Source organism: Nothoprocta perdicaria, unplaced genomic scaffold (assembly GCF_003342845.1).
Source record: "Nothoprocta perdicaria isolate Ctin4 unplaced genomic scaffold, notPer1 scaffold_55, whole genome shotgun sequence".
NCBI classification, from domain to species: domain Eukaryota; kingdom Metazoa; phylum Chordata; class Aves; order Tinamiformes; family Tinamidae; genus Nothoprocta; species Nothoprocta perdicaria.
Window position 1 is genome coordinate 1,089,081 of NW_020455810.1, and position 24,677 is coordinate 1,113,757.

Consider the following 24,677-nt stretch of genomic DNA (forward strand, 5'->3'; position numbering starts at 1 on the left):
AATAGATGTATTAGGGGATATCAAAAACACGGCTAAACCGTTCTTACTTCAAACCTGTGTTTTTCCTGTTACTTGCCTGGCAGGAAAGAAAACTGAATTTGGGGATTGCAGGGAAGAGCTGGGGCTGTTCCCTGCAGGCTGCCGAGGAGGTTTCCTGGCACTACCTGCTGTGCCTGCTAGCGGCCACGGGAGCAGCTTCCCCCAAAGGCTGCTACGGAGCCACGAGAGGGAGCCCGAGGTGTCACTGTGCAACCTAAGGGAAGCGGCTCCCTAACACTTCCAAGGAGAGCAGGGCTGTGCAGCAACAACAATAGCGAGGAAAGGATGACCTTCACTGAACTAAAGAAGGAATATATAACTGGACTATTATTGGATCTACTAATAGCAGGCTTCCGGTGCTGACTGTGTGCTGAACTTCAAGGCCAGGGTTTGTCATTTATCACAATATTGCTGTATTTTAATACATTTTGTTTATATATCTTTATATAACAATTTATTATGATTTTGCCTGGATTTCCTGTGCTTTTATTTTGTCCTATCTGCCTAATTTTCCTTAAAAGACCTGCTCTTCTTCAGGCAGTGAAAACTTAGCAAGGGCTAATAAGAAAGATTTTATCTTACAGTGCTAGAATCCCAGTGTCTTTCGTGAAAGACACTGAAAACGACCATCACTCCTTCGGGGATTTTTTATTTATTAATGATATCTCCTTCCCATTAATTCCATGAGCATTTCTCAAACAACGTCTATGGTGGCACCACTGCACAGCCAACAGCTCAGCAGGGAAGGCAACCAGGAGGAGAGGATCCCTGCAAACGGGTCCCGTGTTAAGCACGTTCAAGCAGCGCACCCTGGGAACGCACACGTGGTCCTTGGAACGGCCAAAATTCCTCAGCTAGAGCAATTCCATAAAGACAGCTGCTGCACTTTAGTCCTTCCCTCAGTGGAATATGACGTGCAGCCTAAATAACTTAGGGGCTGAATCAGCAGCGTGGCTGCACGAGCAGTTCTCAGCAATGCTGCCCAGCTCAATCATCGCTACCTTCAGCTGCAGCCTCAAGAGGTTTCAGCAACTTGGACCAAGATTTCCATCTTCACCAACTATGATGCAATCTAACAAAACCAGAACACTGAGATTGGCAGAACGTGCTTGGGAGAACTGAAGGTCACGCTGTGGCTACCAAAATCTGCCTGCAGTTCTGAATAGCAAACTGGCTGAACTCCTCATGTGTGACAGTGATTTTTTACATTTAATTTGACAGATTTATGAGACCAGTTGAGCAACATATTATAAACTAAAATGTGAGATATATAATCTATTTTTTTAAGCTGACACTAAACTGCAGCATTGCTGCTCAGATATTCACATTTTCCTAATAAGTTAAGCATTCAATCTTAAGTGCATGATTAAAACCATAAAGATGTATTTTTAAAATGGACATAAGTAGTACTTACATCAAAGTATGCTCCTGCATGTTCTAGTATCAGCTGGGTAGAATCTGGCTTGTTTTTACAGTAAGTAACATACATTTGGAACTTGTCTGCCTGCACAACAAAATGCAAATTTAAACAGGTCAGTAGAGGGCAGATCTTCTGTCTCAAGAGGTTATACTACACAGCATTCAAACTGTCAACAGGAGGAAAGCACATTAGGCAAGTAAGGCTGAAAACAACAGGAACATAAGCAAAACAGACTATCCACAGAAGCCAAGACTTAAAGATAAATACGCTGAACAACAACCTGAATGCAAATCATGTCAACTTCCAGGGCAGACATTTGCACCTGATAGCAGTAACTTAATTTTTCCAGCAAAATATACATGCATTTTAACACAGTTTTGAAGGTTGAGGTACAGAAATTTAAATTAAAAAAAAAAAAAAAAAAAAAAAAGGGACTTGTCAGCAAGTCTCCATCCCTTCATGCATCTCATCTCCCCCGTTACTTCTAAGCATGTCTGACTTTATTACCCAAGTAACGAAGCAGTGCCCAACATCTTCTGGTAACTGTTCGTATTTCTCCAGTTCTTTTAGGAATATACTGTGGGTAGAAGAGAGACAAACATTATAAGGTACATGCAATATTTTCATTACAGCAGCTGACATTGATGTATTAATGTCTGGAAATAAAAACGGTTAGAAAACTTGCTGTAATTCATACCATTGAGTAAACAGAAGAAAAGATAACTTGAATGGATGAGACCATAGAAAACTAAAACTAACACCAAATGCAATTCAGTGCAAATTTTGAGATGAAGATCAGAGCGTGTTCTACTGGGCTTACTCAGTAAATACGTAAGAGTACCACTCCAATCAGCACTGTTCCCATCAAGAAGGTTTCCTACTATTTCAGTTTCAGGAACAGCTTAGCTTTCACCCCTACAATATCAGGTTCTAGGTGTGTTTCACTACTTTAGAAAAATAATCGAATATAAATGTCAGTGAATTAAGGAAAACTTCTGTGTACAACACTGCAACAATGTTCAGGCATCCTCTGAAGCTTCAGAGGACAAGGAAAAAGAGGGAAAGTTAGTCTTTCCCCATCAGGAGCAAGGAATGATAGAAGGAATGACAGAACCCTGTTAAACTGCTGTTTGTGCTATTCTATTCAGTTCAGTGGTTTCCATCTCTTCAAGACAACTGGAAAACTTGCAGAAATATTCCAAGGATCCAAATGACTTCTTAAAAGCTGAAAGAAGTCTGAGATTGAGAAGAAAGTTTCTAGTTGAGTACCCATCTGTCTGCAAAAAACAACAATTCACACAATTCTGAGAAGAAACTCTTCAGATTTTTGATGGCAAAGTGCTCATTATTCATATGCACAGTATTTTCATTAGGAAATCCCTTAGGTCATCATTTGGGTATACCAGCAATATGGAAATAGGAGATAAGTCACTCACTTATTGTGGAACTCATAAATTTCCTGCATGTTTCCAAAGATAATGTGTTCTTTGTTTACAATACCAGGTGGAATCTCCTCCACTCCACTTGTCATTTCCCACAGATACGTCTGCCCAGAACAAAGAAGATGCATGAAAAGACATCAAATTTCTGAACAGAAACAGTTAGGTATTTTAAGCACACATTCCTGGAGAGAGAAGCAGCAGGGATCATGCAACAAGTCCTCCCTTTGTGACAGTGCTTACTGTGTTACAACTTGTGACATGTGGCTTTGACAGTACAATCTACCTTCTAAAACCGATGACTTAACGTATTTGTGGAGCCTTCATCCTTTAAACTCCACAGTGTTCTTGACAACCTCTAATGCTTCAGGTTATTCTGCATCAAGGTCACGTCTGCGGTCTGGAGGTTCATGTTTTGTGCAAGAGCTACTGGTGAACATTACTTGCTGTGGTATAACAATTACCGGGCACTTTTCCATGGAACCTCTCTGAATTTCTATTCAAAAGGCCAGCCAGCAGCAGGACACGTGATACACATAAAAAGAGAATTAACACAAGCTCTTCTCTACCACTAGCAAAGCAAATAAAGTGTTCCCTCCTTTTTCCCCTCCCATCTCCAACACAGAGAAGAATGCTTATGAATTGGGCAAACAGCTTTCAAATACTGAAAATAAGTACTGACAAAAGCAAAATATATGGGATAAATTCTGAAGTGGCTGATGATTAACTGTATCATCTTAATAGCAGAAAGGCACTTAATTTGGTCCCTTATCTCCAAAGTGATCATGTTTGCTTGTTAAAATTGGAAGAAAATAGAAATCTGTCTTCAAAGATCAGTGCAAAAAGAAAACTTACATCCATGCATTCCCGGAGGTCTCTTACGTAAGCCTTTTCTGTCTGAATTAGCTCAGCCATAATGAACCTTAGGTGACAACAGAAAGAATGATCAAATCTCAGTCTGCCAGGGCACCACGAATGCATAATAATCAGAATACTTTTTTTTTCTGTCAGCTTTAGCTTTTTCTACAACTGTAAGAAAAAAATATCTAAGATCTGAAACAGAAAGCTGGAAAATGGGTGAGGAAAATATGAGGGATAATATCTCTCTATCATCAATCAGTGCAAAAAGATACAGGGATGGAGATGGAAGTTTTTCAAATGCTTTATATTTGTTACACTTGTTAACTGCCGTCCTCCCTCCTACCCTTACCCTTTCATTTCACACTATTTAATAGAAGTCACATCAAGTCTAACATGACTTTGAAATTTTAAAATTCTGACGTGCTAGAACCAACTCTGAGAATAAGCATGTGAATAAAATACTACAAAAAGCTAAATAATGCTGCCTTCTCAATACTGCTACTAAATAATACTGCTTTCTTTCACCATTTATCCAATTTCTAAGCTCCCAGAAAGCGCATGACAGTTGCTTCATTATCAGAGCTGATTATGCATCCTCACTGATTACCCAAAAAGAAATAACTTCATTACTCTTTCCTGCGGGCAGATTTTCGTTTTTCTTCGTTAAGCTCATGAGCAGCATCACGGAGTTTCACCTCTGAACCAGGGACACTGGCTGGGATTATATCCAGCTGCAAGCTCTTGCTCTGTATTTTTTTTAAAGAAAAAAAAAGAGGAAAGAACTGATTAAGGGAGAAGACAGGAAAAAACAGCTCAATCAAATGCAAGCAAGTGTTGTCTGTCCCACACCACAATCAAATTTCACTTACCGATTTATTGGAATCAGAAGAAATACCCAGCGCTTTCTCTAAAGAGGTTCTATATTTCTCCATGCGCAGAGAAAAGTCTCTGTACCTCTTATCCACTGCTGTGACACATTTTTTAATCTCTGTTGCATGAGCATGCCCTTTTTCACAAAAGCCATCAGCCAGCTGTATCAACAGCTTCACCCTCTCTTTGGTTTGCTGCGAAAACAGGAAAATATCGAGCAGTTACCAGCCATACCTGTCCTGAAAGGGATCGTTTTGCTTAACCAGCTCCTACAGGCAGATGGAAAAGCTGTGGAAGGCGCTAGTTTTCTCCCCTGCCCCAAATCCTTTAAAACAGAAACTTTTTTTCCCTAACAGAAATAGCACAGGATGAATATGGGCTCTTTGGGTTTTATTGCTACCTGACCAGAAGAGGTTACTTTTCTATCAAAAGTGCACTCCAGTTCCAACCCAGAGACTACATCCTGGCAGGTGAGCTCTTCAGAACATGCACGGCTGCCTTGCACTAATATAAAGGGGGCTTAATCCCAGCAGGGTTATTTTGTTTATTACTTGTGAAGCTGAGTACTGGGACAGGCCACAGAAGCTGAAGCATCTACTTCCCATCTGCAAGGGCACCAGTGATGTGTTGAGAAGGATGCAGGGGATTGTCACATGCTGTATTTCAAAGGAGTAAGACTACCTCTTACCTCTTTTAATCTTTTCCTCATACTATACTTTACTGTCACATGGTTCTTAATGAGGAACTATTGGAGCAAGTAGCCACCCCACCTGTGCCAAGGTGCTGTCCCCAATTAGCTGGCTGCCTAAGACTATATGCAAAGCATAAAACGTTGACATCAGATGATTTTACAGTTCCATATTCTCTCTTACGTAACAGTTGACAGTAAAGCCTACTACAATCCGGACTCTTAGGGATTTAAGCACAGCAGCCAGTAGAAAACCAGCAAGGTTTGTCCTTCCTTGGCTTTTATTCCCGCTCTTTCCGCATTTCTTTCCCCTGGGGAATTCCCCGCGCATGGCTGAGGCACGGCGGGCCGGCCGCGCCAGCAAGGAGCGAGGCACAAGGCAGCGGCAGCAGCGACATCCTTGCCAAGGCAGAGCCAACGTCAGCCCCTGGCTAAGGCAGGAAGCAGCGGGGCAGCCGGGTCCTGCCGCATGGAAGACAGCCCGGGGAGTAAAGGGAGGCAGCAAAATGCGGAAGGAAGAAAATCTGTGTTCAGAGAGCAAGCAGGGTCTCTGTTCCTTCTGCACTCTCCTGTCTCTTCTTCCAGGTGTCCACGTTTAATTCCCAGGCCTTTAGTCTCCTGAACAGTCCTTTAGACAAATAAGTATTTGTTCACTTTCTTCAGTTCCACTATTTTTAATGAAAATTGAGAGCCAAGAGCTGGAAACAGGTGACCATTTCAAAGTGAGAAGCAAAGACAGGGTTAGTGGCTGCCTCTTTCACATTTGAAAAACAATAAGGCTCACAAGGGGCATCTGCTTCTCTGCACAGGCCTCTACAGATATGGAAAAAAATGCTGCCACCATAGCTCAAAGTTACTGCAGAATCAGTTTAAATGAATGACCTAACAAGTAAAGCTTTTATGTTTCTATCATCTAATTAAAACACAGCTGAGTCATAATATAAGCTCGTGTTTTATACCCTAAATGATCATGCAGTAACCCACAGACCTGAGGACAGAAAAACAGAAATCAAAGCACTTGCAGAGTGTGTGTGTGTGTGTGTGTGTGTGTGTGTCTGTGTGTGTGTGTCTGTGTACACACAGGTATCATTCTCAAGCTCTCTCTCCACAATTCTGACATCAGAAATCAACGACCTATACGGCTGATGGAGCCCCAGTAACATGGCCATTACCTTCTAAAATGTAATCTTTGTTTCACTCTGTTCCTAGTAGATATATGGATTAGAAAGTCAGCACAACTAAACAAAGCTTGACAGACATACTCATTTTTCTGTATATTACTTTCTTTTCCTTTTACCTTTGCAGTGATCTGAAATTCTTCATGCTCTTTTAACAGCTCTTGAGTGTGCTGGATACTGGAACCCGTGGAAGTATGGGTGGATAAATAAAACTCCCCATTGTCATGGATCCACTCCAGAGCCTAAGTGAAGCAAGAAAGATGGAAAAGTAAGAGACACATAACCACAGTTTTGCCAGCAGAAACCAACTGCAATCAGTATTTCACAAGCTGAGAGGCTACAAAGTATCTTTTATTCTATTTCACTAGTGGATATCCTACAATACTTCTAAAATATCAAATAACTTTTAAATGAAATAATTCCTTTAGTCCACAAAGCAATCTTTCAAGAATTAAAGGTAAGTAACCAATACACGAATCTGAATACTTCAGGGAAGTCCACTGCTACAGGACTATAACAGTCCTGCAGCCCAAAGGTGTCAAAGGTTTCATCAGACCTTCAAACGCCTTGCTGAGAACTGTCTTGCTATATTGTGCCTTATGATGTGTATTTGCTGTCTTCAGTGAATATAGATAGCACTAGAAAAATTTAATACTCCAAGAGAAAAAAGGATGACTATTTGCAGAACCTCATTCTTCCATTTTCATCTGTCACCTGTAGTTTTCCCTGTAGATCTACCACATAATCAAGAATAGGACAAGTTTTATCTTGTCAGATAGCATGTACTTATTTTTCAATAGCACAACCTTTACACCTGACCAGAACAGATGGTTTCTGCATTATAATTTCATTGACAACAGGAGTTCATCAAGACTGTGACTGAGGCTCTGATTTTCCTCCTCACACTTAAGACTTGCTCTTGGGTCTCTGGAAGGCACTAAACCAGGTAGGAGGCTTCCAAAATTCAACACCAAATGTGACTGCACATATGCTCAAAAATGTAAGTGCACATGAGGAAGCCATTTACCTGCTGACACACTAGTGAAGCTGGAAGCCACATGAGCTGCCCTGTCCCATTTGGGGAAGAAACCAACTCTTGAGCTAGCACCAAAAAGAGGAGCATCTCAACCAACCACTTGTATCATTATACCTTGTCCTTCTGAAGTCAAACTTTTCTTTCCATATCCAGCTTCTCTCACAGAAAGGATATTGTCGATATAAACACAAACCAATTATAATTCGTTTTGATACTTACTTTCTTCAAATTTTTAACTTAATCTGTTGTGGTTTTTTTTTTTTTTTTTTTTTTTTTTTTTTTTTTTTTTTTTTTTTTTTTTTTTTATTTATCACGAACAACAGCAAACAACTCCCCTGGCCCAAATTTCACTTTTTGACAGCTCTCTAGAGCCACATGACAGAAAGAATTCACCTCAGTGTTAATTCCCACAGTTAGGCCCGTTGTTATTTTATATATTGTGATTGCATGTTGGATACAACCATGCAAGAACTGAAGAAATCAATTTAGAGACGAGGTGAGCTCTTAGATCTGAAATGTTTGGTCAGTCTAACATCTTCACAAACATCACCATAATCTGTTTTCATAGCAACATTTAAAACTTCAAAAGCACAAGAAAAGGGATACTTCCAACTTCCAACAACAGGAGAAAAAAAAAGAAAAGAAAAAAAAAAGAGAGAAAGCTGTATTTCCATTTTCTAGATAGTCAGTGTGCAGGCCCAATATGATTTGTGGTAAGTGAACTGCAGGTCACTGAAAAATGGGATTTACAATGCAAATGCTGACAGACATTTATCTCTGGCAGTTTGACTGTTAGTCAGTAATCTCTGTACAAAAGCAAGTTGGTCATGTGCTTGGCAGAGGCTGAAGTTAAGGTTATTCAAATGCTGTTTTTTTTTCTCCCCTTTTCTTTTAAAGAGGTATTCATCCTTAACTTCACTCCAGGATTTAACTTGCATTGCTTTTTTATCAGGCTATGAAAGACAGACTTTTCTAGAGCTGAAAACAGACTGCTACTGGTTAAGCTTCTGTCTACATTTTCAGTGAGAAAAATAACAAATTAGCTTTGAGGCTTTTAAAGTCAGTCTAACTACACTTTGCACTATGGGCGTTGGATCTGCAGAACACGAACCTATAGTCTCCTTTCTATGTCCTATATCCTGATTTAAAAAAAAAAAAAAAAAAAAAAAAAAGCAGATCATTCCAGTTCCTAGTTTTGCCTTGGAATCCCCTACTGACTTTTACAGCTTGTGCTTTGATTTGTAAAGGTATTTTTTTTTAGTAGTTACTTTCCAGGCTGAGAAATTCAGCACAACACAAGGTGGATCCAACACGTAAGAAACACGAAACCAAGCACATGCAGAACGCAAAAACCTTCCCAATCATTGTTGACTTTTTTCCTAGTTATTGTTGAACGAATCATCCAAGTTGACAGTTTTCTAGAACCGCCAATCAACTTAATTAGAGGATTTTTTCCAACATCTGAGAAACTGTTGCTGCTTGTTATTTCCCTGGTCAAATGAGGTGTGCCTGTAAAAGTTAACAAGCATAACAATTTGTCAAGCACAAGCTTGCAGAAATTAAGACTAGCTGGTACCAGATCAAGCTGACAGAAGCAAAACACTGCATTAAGTTACAGTGGTAAGGACAGCCTGTCTCAGCTGATACAGCGGATCTGCACTCAAGGAAATGCAAATGTGTTACCTTATTTTCCATTTTAATTGCTGACCTTTCAGGCATTTGGAATATTGAAGTCAATAGCAAGTTTGTTATTGTGGCACAAGACAGTCTCTGTCAAGCCCTGATCACAATGAAATGAAATGTTTACATACAACCCTCACCTGCTTGGCACTTCTTTCAAAGACCACATACTGTTGGCACTGGTCAAGGCGTCTTTTCCGCATGGTCCAGTAATGCAGCACACGGTTCTCCCTCTGGAAGAGCTCATTCAAGATATCTGGAGACAGGAAAAAAGTTTCAGAATTTATGGCCGCCAATTTTGAATTCACATATTAAAATCAGTAGAAGAAGGTATTTTATCCATTACAGAATTTCAGAGGTACTCGTTTTGTTTCTCATGTCCACAAAGTGCGTAGGATTCCTTTTTTACCATTATTTGTAACAATGTTAGTTAAAGACAGTAGAATGATGTAATTAAAGCTTATTATCAAAGCCTGTCATTTTTCATATAGAGACTGTCATTGCTAAAGACAAACAGCTGAAAATCTAATAAGACATATGGATGGCTCTTGACAGGGTTTGCTGAGGAAGAGAGTATATGCACAAGTAATCAGAAAATGCTTTAAGACTCAAGTCAATCATCATCAAAAGTAACTTGGCATCTGAATGTACCAGACTCCTATAAAAGATTTTTATCATTTAACACATATAAATAACCTTAGGTCACTACAATAAGAATCCAACTTAATCAGACATTAGATGCACAGACATCAGAGTAATTAAAAAGCAACAAACTTAACAAGTTTGTTAATTCCTCTTCAGAAAAATAAATGAAACCAATAACAGTATAGTTAAGTAAAATGACATATTCAAATGTGATGGTGCTCATTAAGCCAAGTTTGACAGCTTCCAGTTTTATATTGTACAATTTAGATACAGGTCTCCACAAGTCTAAATAATTCCATTCCTGAGTATCAGAAACTCTCTGGCATTAAAAAGCCACCTCCAAATTCCATTGCTAACCTGCAGTTCCACACGTCTGGCTCACAGATTCCTCCCTGATGGCAACAACTTTTTGCTTACAACATGCAGACATTTTTATGCATCTTAGTATTTTTTTCCTCTCCTTCATGCAAAGGAAAGCCAGCAGTTTCTTGCAAGGCTTGCTCTACCCACTGTTCCTTATGGAGCAGCAGCCCTACAGGAGCTACTTGCTACGGCAAAGTCAGTCAAGAAGCTGAAAGAAGAGAATGGGGAAATTATGTCTCTGCCAGGCAATTCTGTGCAAAGACCCAATGGGGTGGCCCTACCACTTGCAAAAAAACAAGAGAGATCATAAATGAAGATCATTCCTCAAAATAACCCTTTACTTGCTTCCTACTTACACTCACAACTGGGTATTTTCCATGACTATGGATGAACATTCTCTGGGTCAGACCTCCTAGCATCTTTACATTCCCTTCTGCTGTCCACTAGGCTTTTTCTTAAAAAATATGTAATAAATGAACAGAGCTAAGCAACTCCAAGCAACGGTGTGCCAGAAAACAAACTCACATAAAGGCAGCCTGTGGGGAAAAGGGTCTCTCTTCCTATCGGTGCTTTGGGACCAATTATAACCACAGGCTGCAGCCTCCCTGAGGGTTGCAAAACCTGTCTGCACTGCCCTCAACATCCTTTTGCTAGGAAACATGGCTTTTGCTAGGCTTACATGAGGTGTTGAGATCACTCGGAATTGCCTTTTGGTCGGAAGCTGTTCTCCTCCTGCTGGGCAGGCCGCCCTCACGCACACCTCGCCTGCCCTGGCCCTGCCCCTGGGCCAAGTCCACGAGCTGCTCTGCTGTCAGCACCAGGCTCTCACCTGCCTGCTTGGCGCCACTTGTGCCGCAGGCCGCCTCCGGAAGCCCTGCTCCGCACCGGTGCCAGCTTTCCGGGCAGCCCCTGCCTACGGCGGCGCGTGGGCAAGGCGGCCTCCCGCGGGGCAGCGCCGTGGACGGTGCCGCGGGCGGCGCGGCGAGCTGGCCGCGCGCGCCCGCCCGCCACGCGGCGCAGAGGGCCCCGCGCGGAGGGACACGCGGCCGAGCGCTGCGCCCGCCGCGCCGGCAACCTCGCGGCCGACAAGGAGCGGAAATAATACCCAATAAAAATGACAGGAGACCACACAGGACACACGTCTGGTCTCCCGTTTGCATAAACAGCTTATACCAAGCCATCAAAGCCACGTGCTTATTTTCTTCCATTCCAACATTAGATATGATAGGAAATTATTCCCTAAATTTTCCGTTTATTCTCCAGGTTCGAACAGCTGAAAGTGCCCCGAACCTGTCTTTACTCACCCAGGTCCCTGTATCGGCCTGTCTTAATCTACAGCTGGAAATAAGGATCAAGTACAGCAATTAATTAATTTTTCAAAAGGGGTAGGAGTTTTGCAGAAACTCAAGGGCTACTCGCTTTTTTAAAGCGTGCAGTTTAACGGGGAGTTTGGTCCGACTAGGTGCTGAGCACAGTCTAACAGACAGTGCTTCAAGCACACAGCTGGCCAGGAGTCTGGAATGCTTCTACAGACGCTCGGAATCTGTATCTGACCATAGTGAAATAAGCACTATTTTATTATCCCATCTATTTAGAAAAGAGATTTAAAAAAAAATCTTCTTACATATATATGTGAAAAGACAAAGCAGAACTTTTAAACCATTTGGTCAGCTGACACCATACAATTAAGATATAAAAATGTCCTCACTAGTTTTAGGAGGACTTGTGTTTACTTCTTAGAAATACATATTATGCTAGCTTATATAAAGTGGGAAACTATTTTAGAGCAGGTAGCCTTCTATATTTCTCTCCTCTACATGATTTTTTTTTTGTTTAAATTGCCTCACCCCCTTCTGTTTTCTTCAAACAGCAACAGTCTTTACATGCATTTTAAACATCTATTACCTGTCCAGGAATTTAAATGCTCACAGAATCCACACAGTACTATGGTTATAATATATAGTTATGAACCTTTGGAGGTCGCCTAATTAAAAGCTGGATCAAGTTGCTCGGGGACGTGTTCAATTGAGTCACAACAGCTTCCAAGAGAGAGATTTCTCCACCTCTGAGCAGCTAGTTCTAGGCATCGCTTTCTCACTTTCACTGAGAACAATTTTTTAGTTACATCTGTTCAGAATTTTCTTGGAGCAAATCTCTCCTCTGCCCCTACTACAATTTTCCTGAGTCGCCTCTTCTACTCCCCCTTTGGATAACAGTAATTATTTAGGCTTAATTAGACTAAGACTTCCCTAAAACAGAGTCCATAGCTGTGGCTGAACACTCAGGCCATGCTTCAAAACATGTCAAGCAAACCCAGGGCTGCCAAATAAGTGATTAAAGTGTAGCATTTATATCTCTCAGGTCTTAATTCTGCCTACCTCACGCATCAGGCACGTGCATCCCATTAACTTGCCAATTTTCTCACTTTTTACCTGCAAGCCCTAGAGATTCCTCTTCCTACTCCATTCCCCACAGAACAGGTTGCACTTTAAAGCTGCACTACACGGAACTACTACACTGACCTAATCTCAGCCAAAGCCAACCCCATGTAACGTGTCTTTCCTGTGGCACCTCAGTTAATGTATATTTACATATCTGATTAAAACATGATCACAGAATCACAAAATGCTTAAGGTTGGAAGGGACCTCAAGAGAGCATCTATTCCAACCCCCCTGCTCACACAGGATCACCCAGGGCACGGGACACAGGGCGGCATCCGAGCAGGTTTCGAAGATCTCCAGAGAAGGAGACTCCACAACCTCCCTGAGCAGCCTGTGCCAGGGCTCTGTCCCCCTCACTGCTAAGAATTTTTTCCTTAAGTTCCTGTAGAACTTCTGATGCTTCAGTTTGTGGCCATTTCCTCTAGTCCTGTTGCTGGCCACCACTGAAAAGAGGCCGCCCCCTCCTCCTCACTGCCTCCCTTGAGGTATTTATACACGCTGATCAGGTCCCCCCTCAGCCTTCTCTTCTCCAGGCTGAACAGACCCAGCTCTCTCAGCCTTTGCTCATAGGGCAGATGTTCCAGGCCCCTGATCATCCTCGTAGCCCTGCGCTGGACCCTCTGTCCAGAGAGGGGCTCTCTGTGCCCTCACCAGGGCTGAACAGAGGGGGACGATCACCTCTCTTGACCTGCTGTAGACGCTCTTCTTAATGCACCCCAGGATCCCGTTGGCCTTCCTGGCCACCAGGGCACACTGCTGCCTCATGGTCAACTTGTCGTCCACCATGACCTCCGGGTTTCCCTACAGTGATTCAGCTATACCATCATTCAAAGATTATCCTGGACTGCTCTGGCCCCCTGAAAGTGCTCGCAGAGGCACTGTACTGATACCAAACTGAGTAAGCAGAGAGGGACTAGCTCCCATTTGGCTTCAGACCAAACCTTATCACACAAAAACCTACAGTTCCATTCTATGAACATGAGCAGTGCATCTGAGGCTCAAGTTGAAAGACTGCATTTAGGAAAGAGAGAAAAACTCAGAGCAACTTCACTTAGGTTTAAGAGAATTTGAGGACTGGCAGCTCCTTTGAAGTGTGAGAGCAATTTTAATTATCTCCTGTTAAGCCTGACAGAGCTGTTTCCACTTGGGCAGGCCTTCCCTGTCCCACCATCACACATGCTGCAGCACATGATGATCACATGCTTTGGAAGAACAAAAGACCAAAAAAAACATCCTTACTTTTCACTTGTTGTTCAGGTGCTTTGATGTGCGTCACCATCCCTGGCATGTTTACGCTGTTCCTGTGCAGGTACTTCAGGAAGACATCAGCGTTCCTCCGAGCCAGAGTGCAAGCCTAAGGAGTCAACAGCATTGTGTGATGGACTGTACATGAAAGATGCACACGTGGACCTTCAGAAAGGACAAAGGCCCTTCCTATACCTCTGACACTCTTACATTTTGAAAATGTTGCTTATTAAGTCCCTTTCTCAATAAGCCAACCCAACCATTTATTTTAATGGTTTTCCTAACAAGCATCAGTTCATCCTTAGTTATCTGGCAGAAAGAAAAAGAAACAACAAAAAAATCCTATTATTTTATTGTAAGATCCTGAAATGCAATTGCCTGCTCCAGACCTATCAGCATGGCTCAGAACTGACAGAGAAGTTTCTTCTGTGTATGTGCCACTTGAAGTTATTTATTGCATAAACTGAGTGCACGTGCTTATATAAATCAGCAGAATACTATAAAACATTCACTGCTACTTTAAACAAAGGATAATGCTCTGCTGAAGCGAAACCACAAGTGCTACAGTATCACAAGGTGCCCTTTAAAGGCCTTGAGAACTTTCAGAGTCCTATCACCAAGGCTCAGGGAGGCTCTTCATCACCCTCAACGACTGTATCTGTGCTAGCTGCCTTAGTTTTAACAAAAGCTCCTTTAAAAGGTTAAACAGAGGTAGCACGGTTAGGTCCAGTAACAAAGGCTCCAAGACAGTCATTTGTCAATTGTTTTAACACAAAGATTGGAAATTCACTTGGCAGCAACCGAGAGATCTATTTGACAGGGTACCTAGAGCTATGCTAATGCCTTTCTGAACATCCTCATCTGTGCACCGAGAACAAAAAGGCTTTAAATAAAACTGAATTATATACTGTGAAGCCTTTCAAGGTGATGTCAGAAGAAGCTTTTGGTTATAAGATTGGTTATGCTGCTTTGTGAGCACCCACTTCACTTCTAATCAGAATGATCAATAACCCACTTCCCTGCGGAATTAGCTGGAATGAAACCCACTCATTTATCTGCAGACTGCTACCCAAACCCAGCTCCTCCCAGCTGCCTGCCTACACATCACCTTCTACAGCAGTGCAAGCACGTCTAAGGGCTGCTCTGAGGCACGGGCGGCCGTGGCACTGTGGGGCTGTCACTCCTTTCCCAAAGCAGCCGCTTTCAAGCGCTCCTTACAACGACAGTTGCTCAAAGCAGTGCTTCCCATGTCCACTTCCGTCACAGCGGGAACCCGCTGCCTATTGAAGTTCAACAGGAAGTATATTCATGAAACTGGCTACAGCTCTAAGCGCTTGGCACCACGCTCCTTGTGGCTGTCAGAGGCGGCCAACGTGCCGCCCCCCGCGTCTCCGCGTTCAGGACACGCGCGAGCTTCTGAACGCGCCTCGGCGTGTTGCCTTCCACACGCATCTCCGTGCTGGGAGAGGGAGTGTTTAACTGCATGTTTCCCGAGATCCAGCCGAGCACAGAAGCCCTACCTTTAGGAATGCCTCCTTCTGCTCCAGGTGTTTGCTTATCATGGGGGTAACATGGTCTGTCTCCGAGTTGGGACCCAGCTTGTCAGCTCCCCCGCACCAGTCTTCTTCTCGCTTGTACTCCTGCTCCAGACTCTCCAGCACACTGCACACCTGGTGGGTAGAAGGAGCCCAACACAAGTTTCCAGTGAAATTCAGTATGACAAAATTCAAGAGCAGAGAATGATTCAAGACAGAGAAAGTAAGAAGTTATCTACCTCAATACACAATTTAGGTTCTGATGTGTTTTGACCAGGACTTCTGGGAAGGCAACTAACTCGGGCTGTAGGTTTGCAAGCACTGGCACACTTGACAGGCTCTGCTTGGCGGGCTGCCTCCTAAAGCTGCTTTTTGTTCCCCTGCCTAACTGCACAGCTCAGGATGGACTTCAGATATGATTGTGAAGGGAGCTACCTTGTCAATCTTCCTCTTCACAGTTCTGCCAAGTCCAATGAAGCTGGCTTTTCTGACTTGTGTGAAAGTAAATAAATGAGCATTAACCATAGGAAGGACCTGAATTCAAGCCTCTGTTATTGTAACTTGCTTATGTAAAATTCTTTGATAAAAGCAAAAATTCATGCTAGTACCTTGTACAGTGTTTCATCTCAGTGTTTTCCAAGCCTACTTCTCAACCAAAAGTAAGAATATAAACAATAATCAAGGGAAGGGAGATAAAAGACAAACAAGGATTCAAGTTTTCACCAGTAAACACTGTATTTTATACGCATTTTGGTAACCCACCTTCTTCGATTTTTGCTCACTGAAGCAACCACAGCCAGACCAATTACACTGGTGTAATCCTGCTACTTCTCATTTAAAAATGCCTGGCTTCTGTTTCAAAGGCAGCTAGGAAGGCTTGGTTTTTGTGCATTTTGTGTTCTATAACAACACGCCTTCTCAAAGAATAACTCTAACCTAGTCTACTCAACTGTAGTCAAACTGCAGTCAACTGGAGTCAAACTATTTTGACTGCTGTCTCTTTATCCGCCACACGGAGGAGTCACCTGGGACCCAGGTCCTGCAGCACTTTGGTACCTGCTCAGAAGTCTTGTAGAAGGCCACGGAGGCGTTCACGAGCTTGAGGCGGTCCTCCATCTTGAGCATCAGCTGCTGCCAGTGAGAGGCAACCTTCTCTGCGCACTCCCTGATCATGTCCATGTCGTAGTGATTGGCCTGCAGCATGGCCTCTGCCTTCTGCTGAACCTGCAGGGCGCTCTGGTGCGTTTTCTGGCAAGGGATCAAAACTCAGGAGTTCAATGGATTGCTTATTTCTTTGAGGACCTCAAAGGGTCACATTTCCCATGTCAATAACAACACTTTAATTACACACACACAGAATAACTGCATAATATTAGCCACTACCTGACTTTACTACTCAAACACAGAGTAAATAAATCTAGGGAAAATGCATCAAATTAACTGTGTGACTAAGGCACACATTGCACACCCATGTTGCAGCACAGAACCTTATTATAATCATGGATTCTAGGCTGTTTTTTTCTCATGCTGTATGTTTTTTGGCTTGATTGCTATTATTTTCATCACAGGTTTACTGCAGTCCATTGCACATTAGTACTGAGCAAATGAAGGTGCAGACATGCATGATAACATAAAATACCACTGTCCATTCATTATAGAGGATTTTTAACTTTAGTTCTCTGTCTCTGCATGTAAGTACATACGTGCATATATACTTGCCTGAAACCTGGAAGCCCTAACTTTAATAAGTGTGATTACATCTGAGTACAAAATGACCCAGAAAACGTAGAATTTAAGTTTCATAATTATTTCTCCATAAATGGACAAATGCCTAGAGCTCATTATTTTAAATTGAAGAATCACCAGGGCTCTCAAGAGCGAGGACATATAATGCAAACTGTAAAACAACAGAATGGGGAAACCCAACTCTACAAAGTGACAGAGAAACATGAAATAGTTTGCAAGAGAGGGCACCTCTGATTTTTTTTTCAAAGAATCAAAACATTTCGCTCTTTCAGCCAAAAAAAATCTTAAAATATTTCAATATGTATAATCAATATCATAACTGCCTTCATAATGCATATAAATTTTAGATAAATGCTACATAATGATTATGCTACATTCCAGTTGGTCTTAAGATTTCTTTCCAATTTTAGCATGGAGATCATGAATCCAAAACATCTAATTTGAAATTCAATTAATGAAAACTTGAATGCAAGGGGAGAGAGCTAAGAGAAGGGGAAGGACAGGATTCCACCACATCAACTTCAGCAAAACCCACTGTCCCTCCGGCTCCAAAATCAAGTTGTTAAAAGAATATAACAGAGTACACTCAACAGCTGCTGCTGTTCTGTACACCAACTTTTTCAATTAGTCTTATACTCTTATATTCTAACAACAAATGGAAATACCATTTAAAGTTAAATTGCAGTGAACAGGCTTGTCTGATTTATGTTATCCTTTTTCATTCCTACCAATCAGAAAATGGCTATCACTTCACAAAGCTGGGAAAAGGTACTGAGAACATGCATTCGTCCAGAAGTGCTGTTTCAAAATGAGAAAAGAACAAAAAACTACCTTCCCAACAAATATTTTCATCCCCTTACCTTCTGATATTTCAAGAACTTTTCCTAAGCACAAAAAACACCACTTTGCTACCCCAACAGTATGAAAAGGTACAGAAAAGATGCATCTCTTTACTGATATATTGTATTTTTTTATTATAGGGATTAAGAACTGTACAAGATTCCTTGGAAACATTCAGTGAAATGGTGCTTGTACCTCTATTGCGTGCTGGAACTGCTCGTGTTCCCTCTGCAACTGCTCTGCCTCCTGCAGAGAGCTAGCAGTGATGAGCCCGGCGTTCAGCATCGACTCCCCATTTCGGATCCAGCCCAAAACCTAGAGCAAAAGAGAAGCCTGTGAACTAGGCAAACCCACCGCCAACCAGGAAGAAAACTGGCACTGCTGGGGACAAATATATTTAGGGATATTTGTGATACTGCAATTAATGACTAAATCATTTATAATGGCTTATATATTCAATATGAATGTATAAGTGAATTAGACTTCCACTACAATTAAGTGCTTATTTCACTCCCATCTTTCAATCACCTATTAAATATTTGTGGTTTCAACCACACTAGAACAACAACACAACCACACTGGGACAAGATTGTGTTTCTGAATGCCACTTAACCACCTGGAAAACAGCAACAAGTTACAAGCCACACTTGCTAAAGAGCCAGTGTCAGTTATATGAATTGAGGGCACGCAGCTTAGCAAAAAAAATAAACAATTCTGAATATTCATGTTATGAAAAGTGTGACCACTGACTGTTTTCTAGTTTAAAAAATGTCTGACAACTGTTTTCAGGATGTGCCTTGGCTCATTCAGCAAAGCCACAAGAACCACATGGTGGGAAGGAGCTTTGAGGCAACATCAGGTACCTCAGGTCATTCCCAACAAACTCCTGCCCTGTTTGATGCACTAACACCCATGATGAGACGCCCCACACCACCTCAGGCATTTTTAATCACGGTAAGATTTTTCTCTAACGTTAAATTCTCAAATCTCCTTTGCTTCAATTTAGCTTCATTCACTTCCTTCTGTTCCCCTCCACCCCACAAATTACCTTTCCTCCCTCTTAGCATCAGCAAATACATCTTCTTTCCTCCATCTCAAGCACACTCCTATACTGCCTCCCCTAGAGCCTTCACTTATTGACACCAGCCTGGTCAACCTTCCCCAGGTGAACTTCAGAGCCCCTTGTTTTTCCACTGCTCTCTCAGAAACATTCTCCAATTCAAACCCATGGCTTCAGTCAAGACCTATCAAATACTGAGCAAAGTTTGCCATCATTTTATGGAAGAGTGCCTGTTCGTGAATACTAACATAGGGTTTGCCTTCATTTAAAATACAAACACAGTTTGTCTTCATTTAAAAAAACTAACATAGAATTTGTCTTCATTTAAAAAAAAATAGTAGTTGATTTATATTTAAAAGCATTATCTCTATCCTATCATACAGATTTTTCTTTTGAGTAAAAACATGAACCTGTGTCCAAATGCAGAACAGACTGCCACAGAAGCCCTTTGAAATGTGCTTTCCTTCTTGGTGAATCACTAATAACTTCTTTGTACTGAATAGGGTTTCCAGCAAGTTATCTTTCATACTCACAGTCATATGCCATCCCCATGGCAAGCTGAGGACAGGCAGATGCAACTATTTTGAAAGTTTTAACAGCAGGAAGATCTCTGCCATCTACTTTTTCATCTCTATCCAGACCATCCGCAGGATTCACCACAGAAAGTCACGCTTAACTCATCCATGTTGGCCTTTTGCCCTCTCCTTGTCAGGGACTAGATTTAAATATCTATTTGTTCCCTGGAAGTTATGTTGAAGAATAATCCTTTCCTTAGCTAGTCCTTTCCACCTTCGAGAAGTAGATGTTGAGTTCCCGTCCTCTACATCTCATCTAACTCCAGAATTATAGAAAAATAACCACTAATGCCAATGATGACATGTCAGGTAGTACTGTGGGTACCATGAGGAAATTTGTTTGGGCCAAGTCGATTAGAAAATAACCAATTTAAGCAAAACTTTTCTGATCTTCTCCTACATATTGATTTTTAACATTTAGTCACAGGCACTAGGTATACTAACTGTCAAATAACAGATAACATAAAATATATAATCTGGTGACCCATCTACAACACGACTACCAGGAGTACTGCTCCAGATCATTACTAGATTTATCAGGATACCTACAGTCATAATCATAGAAAACAGGGAGAGGGAAAAGGGGAGAGGACCTACTAATGGCCAAATCCATAACACGAAAAATATGCATGGCCTACTTCCAAAGAAAGTTTTAATGTATTTTTTATCARCTTGAAGAAGCTGAGGTCTACTTTCAGATCTTCGTGCAAGTGGGCATCTCAGGCTCGCCTTTTGTGTGACCTGCTTTCCACACAGCCATATAGTTGTGTGTGTAACACACTTTCCAATTCTGCCTGCACATTAACTGTTAACAAGGGTTTGTTTTCCGCTGTTCTCCCTTCACCTGTCAATGCCAGTGTGTATTTGAATTCCTCTACAGAAGATCTACAAGTTCACAGGAAAGAATAAGCTCACAGTGTGGGGATAGGGCATGAGCTCTCACAGAGCTCTCTGTGGCTCCCACCACACAGTGAAGATCCCCTCGGGCAGGCCTTGCTGTTTCAAGCACCCGGACTTGCCCACACGCGGGTGGGCAGCAGCGCACAAGCAAAGCTGCAGGCACTCACAGCAAGGAAAGCTGCCAGCAGCACTTTCCCCTGCCCTAGACTTCTGCTCAAGCCCTATGGGGAAATGTATGTGATAGTAAATAGCAAACCCACTTTTCTGTTTGTTTGCATGCCTTTTTTTTTTTTTTTTTTTCCTCTTCTTTTTTTTTCCTTCCTGCCAGCACCAGACCCTTCTGGCATTCCTTGATATGTTCCCAGCACCTCTGAGTTTGAGAGGACAGCACACTCCATCCTTTCGAGCCCCTCCTTTCTGCCTTTGGCAGACTAAAAACTGTCAGAAAAGCTATGGAAATAAAGCTGACAGTCTGGCACGCTTTAAAGCATCAAGCAGGTAGTTCCACAGCTAAATACTTGATTTAAGTTTAGTTGCCTGGATTTTTTTTTCCCCTACTTTAACTAAATGTGTTTGCAAGACAATGCTGCTTTGGCCTGCTGTTCTAGCTCCATGTCTGCATCCATCTGTCAGCTATGGAGTGCCAGGATGCTCCTCCCGAGCTCCAGGCTGCTATTTCAGGAGATGGAGAGCTCAAGCCCAGGTCTGTGTTTGCACCGAGGGCACCGTGTGCGGCAATCAAACGCAATCCTGAGTCCACACCTTCAGGAGCACCTTGAATCCAACTGCTGCATGCACAAAGCTACAAATACACTCAAAAACACACGGCGTGCCCAGACCAGCAGACACTGCAAAGGTTTAACTAGAGCAGGAAAATCTGTGCTTTTTGCAGCCTGGTAGAGCTTCCGAACCTGCAGATGCTCCATGCTAAGGATTCATTCTACAAACTGAATATGCGAGAGTAACTGCAGCAGTAATTAATCCATCAGCTACATATTCTAGATTCATTTAGTGCCCAGGAAAAGGTTTACCTGGCAAACCTGCAGATGGAGTTCTGGATGAGGCAGCGGCTTTCTTATCTAAATCTCTGTCTTTATCTAAATACTTCAGATTACTACAGATGACATATACAGCTATTTGTACAGATCAAGTGTGAAAATGCAGGAACGTAAATTGTGGCAGAAAAAAAATAACAAAACAAAACAAAAAAAACCCAGCACAAATAGAAAGCCTGTCAAAAATCTTTAAATGGAGACCGTAAATGGGTTCATCTACATAATAAGCATGCTTACACCCTGTTCATCAACAACAAACCTGGCAGGAAATTAGAGCACATGAACTGGAAGCCATGTGTTCACTGCTTCAGGCAACAAAATACAAATAAAGCAGCCTGGAGAGGAGGCTTGCCCTGTCATCCTCCTCTCACCGAATGCACCTGCCAAACTGTGAAGCTTTTTCCCAGTTTGGAGGAAACAGCAAAGCATCATGCTTCCTGATATTTAATAAAGCAAAACTAGTAGGGGCTTCTGAAAAGGCAACTGAAATCAGAGGATTAAAAGTTACTAGCCCTAAACATTTCAAATGGGAAGGAAAGCTGTCCAGCGAGACGACGTAACATCCAACTTCAGTTCCACTCAATTTTTAGATCTTCAAATTTGGAAAGCATTATAGGCCCATTTTTTACAATGAGAACCTGCGGAAGCAGCCTGTAATACGAGCATGTTGTTAGCTAGCTGTTTGTGTACATTTATTTGAAAAATTACATCTAAAGCACAAGCAGGTGGCACGACATTTAAATGAACATAAATCGCCAGGGCACAGAGATGTCTTTTTGAAGCCAAAATAGAAGGCATTTTTTCCCTAAATCCCAGTCTAATAAGAAGAAATGGCCACTGCAACTGCATGCTATTGACACTTTCCTTACAAACAGGACACGTTTCTTCCAGTGTTTTTTTTCTAATCTGAACCTGAGTTTCAATTCAGGCTAGTAATGGTTCAGACAAGCTACAGAGACCCTGCAGAATGAGTCTTCCAGCCACATACCATGAGTGATGAGGATATTCCTCCACAGCCTACACTACCTTTTTGCTTCTATTGGCCCAAATACGGAACATCTGTCCTACAAACACATGGCAAACAGAGGCTGAAGCTGCTTTTTTCTTATCACATTTCATTTCCAAAAATGGACATGGACCAAGCTAGGAGCAGGGCACCTAAAGTCAGAGCATGTATTATAAGAATTACTTCATAACACAGCAAGGAAGTGTAATGCCAGTGCTGTACTCTGTGCTGTAGATGAGTATTAGTTCAGCATCAAGCCAATTACTCCCCTCCTGCACTAACCCATGCTATCCCGGCCTACCGACAAGACGGTTGCACCAGCTGGCAGGCAAGTCGGCTTAAACAAATAAATCAGGGAAGCTGCCCATGACACGGGTCTGACTCTTTGCCTTCGCCTTCAAGCGAGCGCGCCGTGAGCGCTGCTGCGCCCAGGGCAGCTCCTCTGTGTGGGCCCTCACAAGCAGAGCAGCAACCTGCACCGCACAGGGAGCCCGGGCAGGGGCAGGAGGGCCGCACGGGCCGGGCCGGGCACCTACCTGCTTGACCTCGGCCTGCAGGTGCCGGAGCTGCACGCACTGCTCCAGGTGCTTGCGGTGCTGCTCGGCCGCCACGTCCAGCTCCTGCTGCTTCTCGTGGAGGAACTCGAGCAGGTCCTGCACGCGCGTCGCCATGTCCACGTCGCGGTCGCACAGCAGCTCCACGCCTGCAAGCAGCCAAGCACAGCTCGGGGGGCTGGCCCGGCCGGGGCGCAGCCCCCCCAAGCTTGGGGGCCCCACCCGGCTCCTCCTCTCAGGGGAGGTAGCTCAATCTTGGCCTTTGCTTAAGTGAACATCATTTTTGCACTTTTGCACAAAAAAGGAATTCATTTTATATTTTTATAAGTATGTAAGTATATAAGTATATATACATAAATACATTTAGAAATTTGAAATTTACCCCAGGTCAAGCAAAGGGGTAAAAGAAACTAAAAAAACCCGCTTTTTACTTGAAAGCCAAAAATTATGGTTTGATTAAACTGCTGGAAATACGAAATTAGTTCCCCGCTATTTTGCCTAAACTTAGTGACTTTGAGCTTCTTTGGTGGAATTTCTTCTCTAACAACCAATTTCAGGTGTAGCTGACTCCTCATTAGTGAGTACAAGCCACAACAAAGGCATATCCACAATGACACTGATTTAAACACAAAGAAAACGTTACTGGCTGATTCAAGTACAAAGAAAGAAAAAAGAGAGGGGAAACACTTAAGCAGCATCCCTCTCATATCCCACAAGAGACAAATAACTGAGGAATCCTTACAAAGGCGGTGCCCAGACCAATGGAGTCATCTTACCAGATGCCTGCACTTCATTGACGTATTGCAGCAGATCCTGCCCCTGGTGGATGACATCAAAGGTCAAGTTATTCATGGTCAGGGCTTTGTCCGCGTGGTGCTGGAGCCTCTGCTCTGCTATCGTGAGGTCTTCGGTGTCAAAGTCATTCATCTGCTGAGAGAGCTCATCGTTCCAAGACTCCAGGTCTGAAATTATCTGCAAGGAGGAGGAAGAGGAGGAAGACCACGGTCATTTCCTGCTAGATGAGGGGTGTTTATTTCCAGAGCTGCACATAAGGAGATGGAGGTCAGCAACCCGAGTTACCCAGCACTGACGGACATCACTAACCACGTGCAACACGGGTCAGACATGGGCTTTTTCAGCACGGAATTTCAGTTCTCGCCAACACAGAACAGCATTTCTCTCGTCTCTCAATCTGTGCTTGCCTCATCAGAGCCTGTGGTACTATGGGCCCCCTAGCCTTGTCTAAAGTACTCACAGCACATCACTCGTGAAACAGGTGAAATTAAGATTTTTTTTTTTTCATATTTGAAGAAAAATATGGATCTAATATCCCTCTTCAGTTCTTCAGGCTGCACTAATAATTCATACGTTAAGTTCCAGCTTAGCCCTCTATTATCTCATGAAAGCTCTTGTACACACAGGTCAGGTCTACCCCTCTTGAGCAGAACCCACCAAATTCTGTAAGAACATTGGACTTCCAATAAGACAAGCAGCAGTCCC

At 42.6% G+C, this 24,677-nt stretch overlaps 1 protein-coding gene across 2 annotated transcripts in view; it reads right to left on the bottom strand.

Annotated features, from left to right (window-relative positions):
• TRIO (trio Rho guanine nucleotide exchange factor) overlaps positions 1-24,677 on the bottom strand; it is a 165,151-nt gene that overhangs the window by 84,275 nt on the left and 56,199 nt on the right. For both annotated transcript variants that reach the window (XM_026048555.1, XM_026048556.1), the window contains exons 13-26: positions 23,954-24,149; positions 23,160-23,326; positions 18,223-18,342; positions 16,498-16,689; positions 15,427-15,576; positions 13,901-14,015; positions 9,352-9,467; positions 6,615-6,737; positions 4,629-4,823; positions 4,390-4,505; positions 3,754-3,820; positions 2,896-3,005; positions 1,967-2,036; positions 1,454-1,543 (exon numbers count right to left, since the gene is read on the bottom strand). In XM_026048555.1, the coding sequence (XP_025904340.1) occupies positions 1,454-1,543; positions 1,967-2,036; positions 2,896-3,005; positions 3,754-3,820; positions 4,390-4,505; positions 4,629-4,823; positions 6,615-6,737; positions 9,352-9,467; positions 13,901-14,015; positions 15,427-15,576; positions 16,498-16,689; positions 18,223-18,342; positions 23,160-23,326; positions 23,954-24,149 (1,827 nt within the window). The remainder of the gene's footprint in view (positions 1-1,453; positions 1,544-1,966; positions 2,037-2,895; positions 3,006-3,753; positions 3,821-4,389; positions 4,506-4,628; positions 4,824-6,614; positions 6,738-9,351; positions 9,468-13,900; positions 14,016-15,426; positions 15,577-16,497; positions 16,690-18,222; positions 18,343-23,159; positions 23,327-23,953; positions 24,150-24,677) is intronic.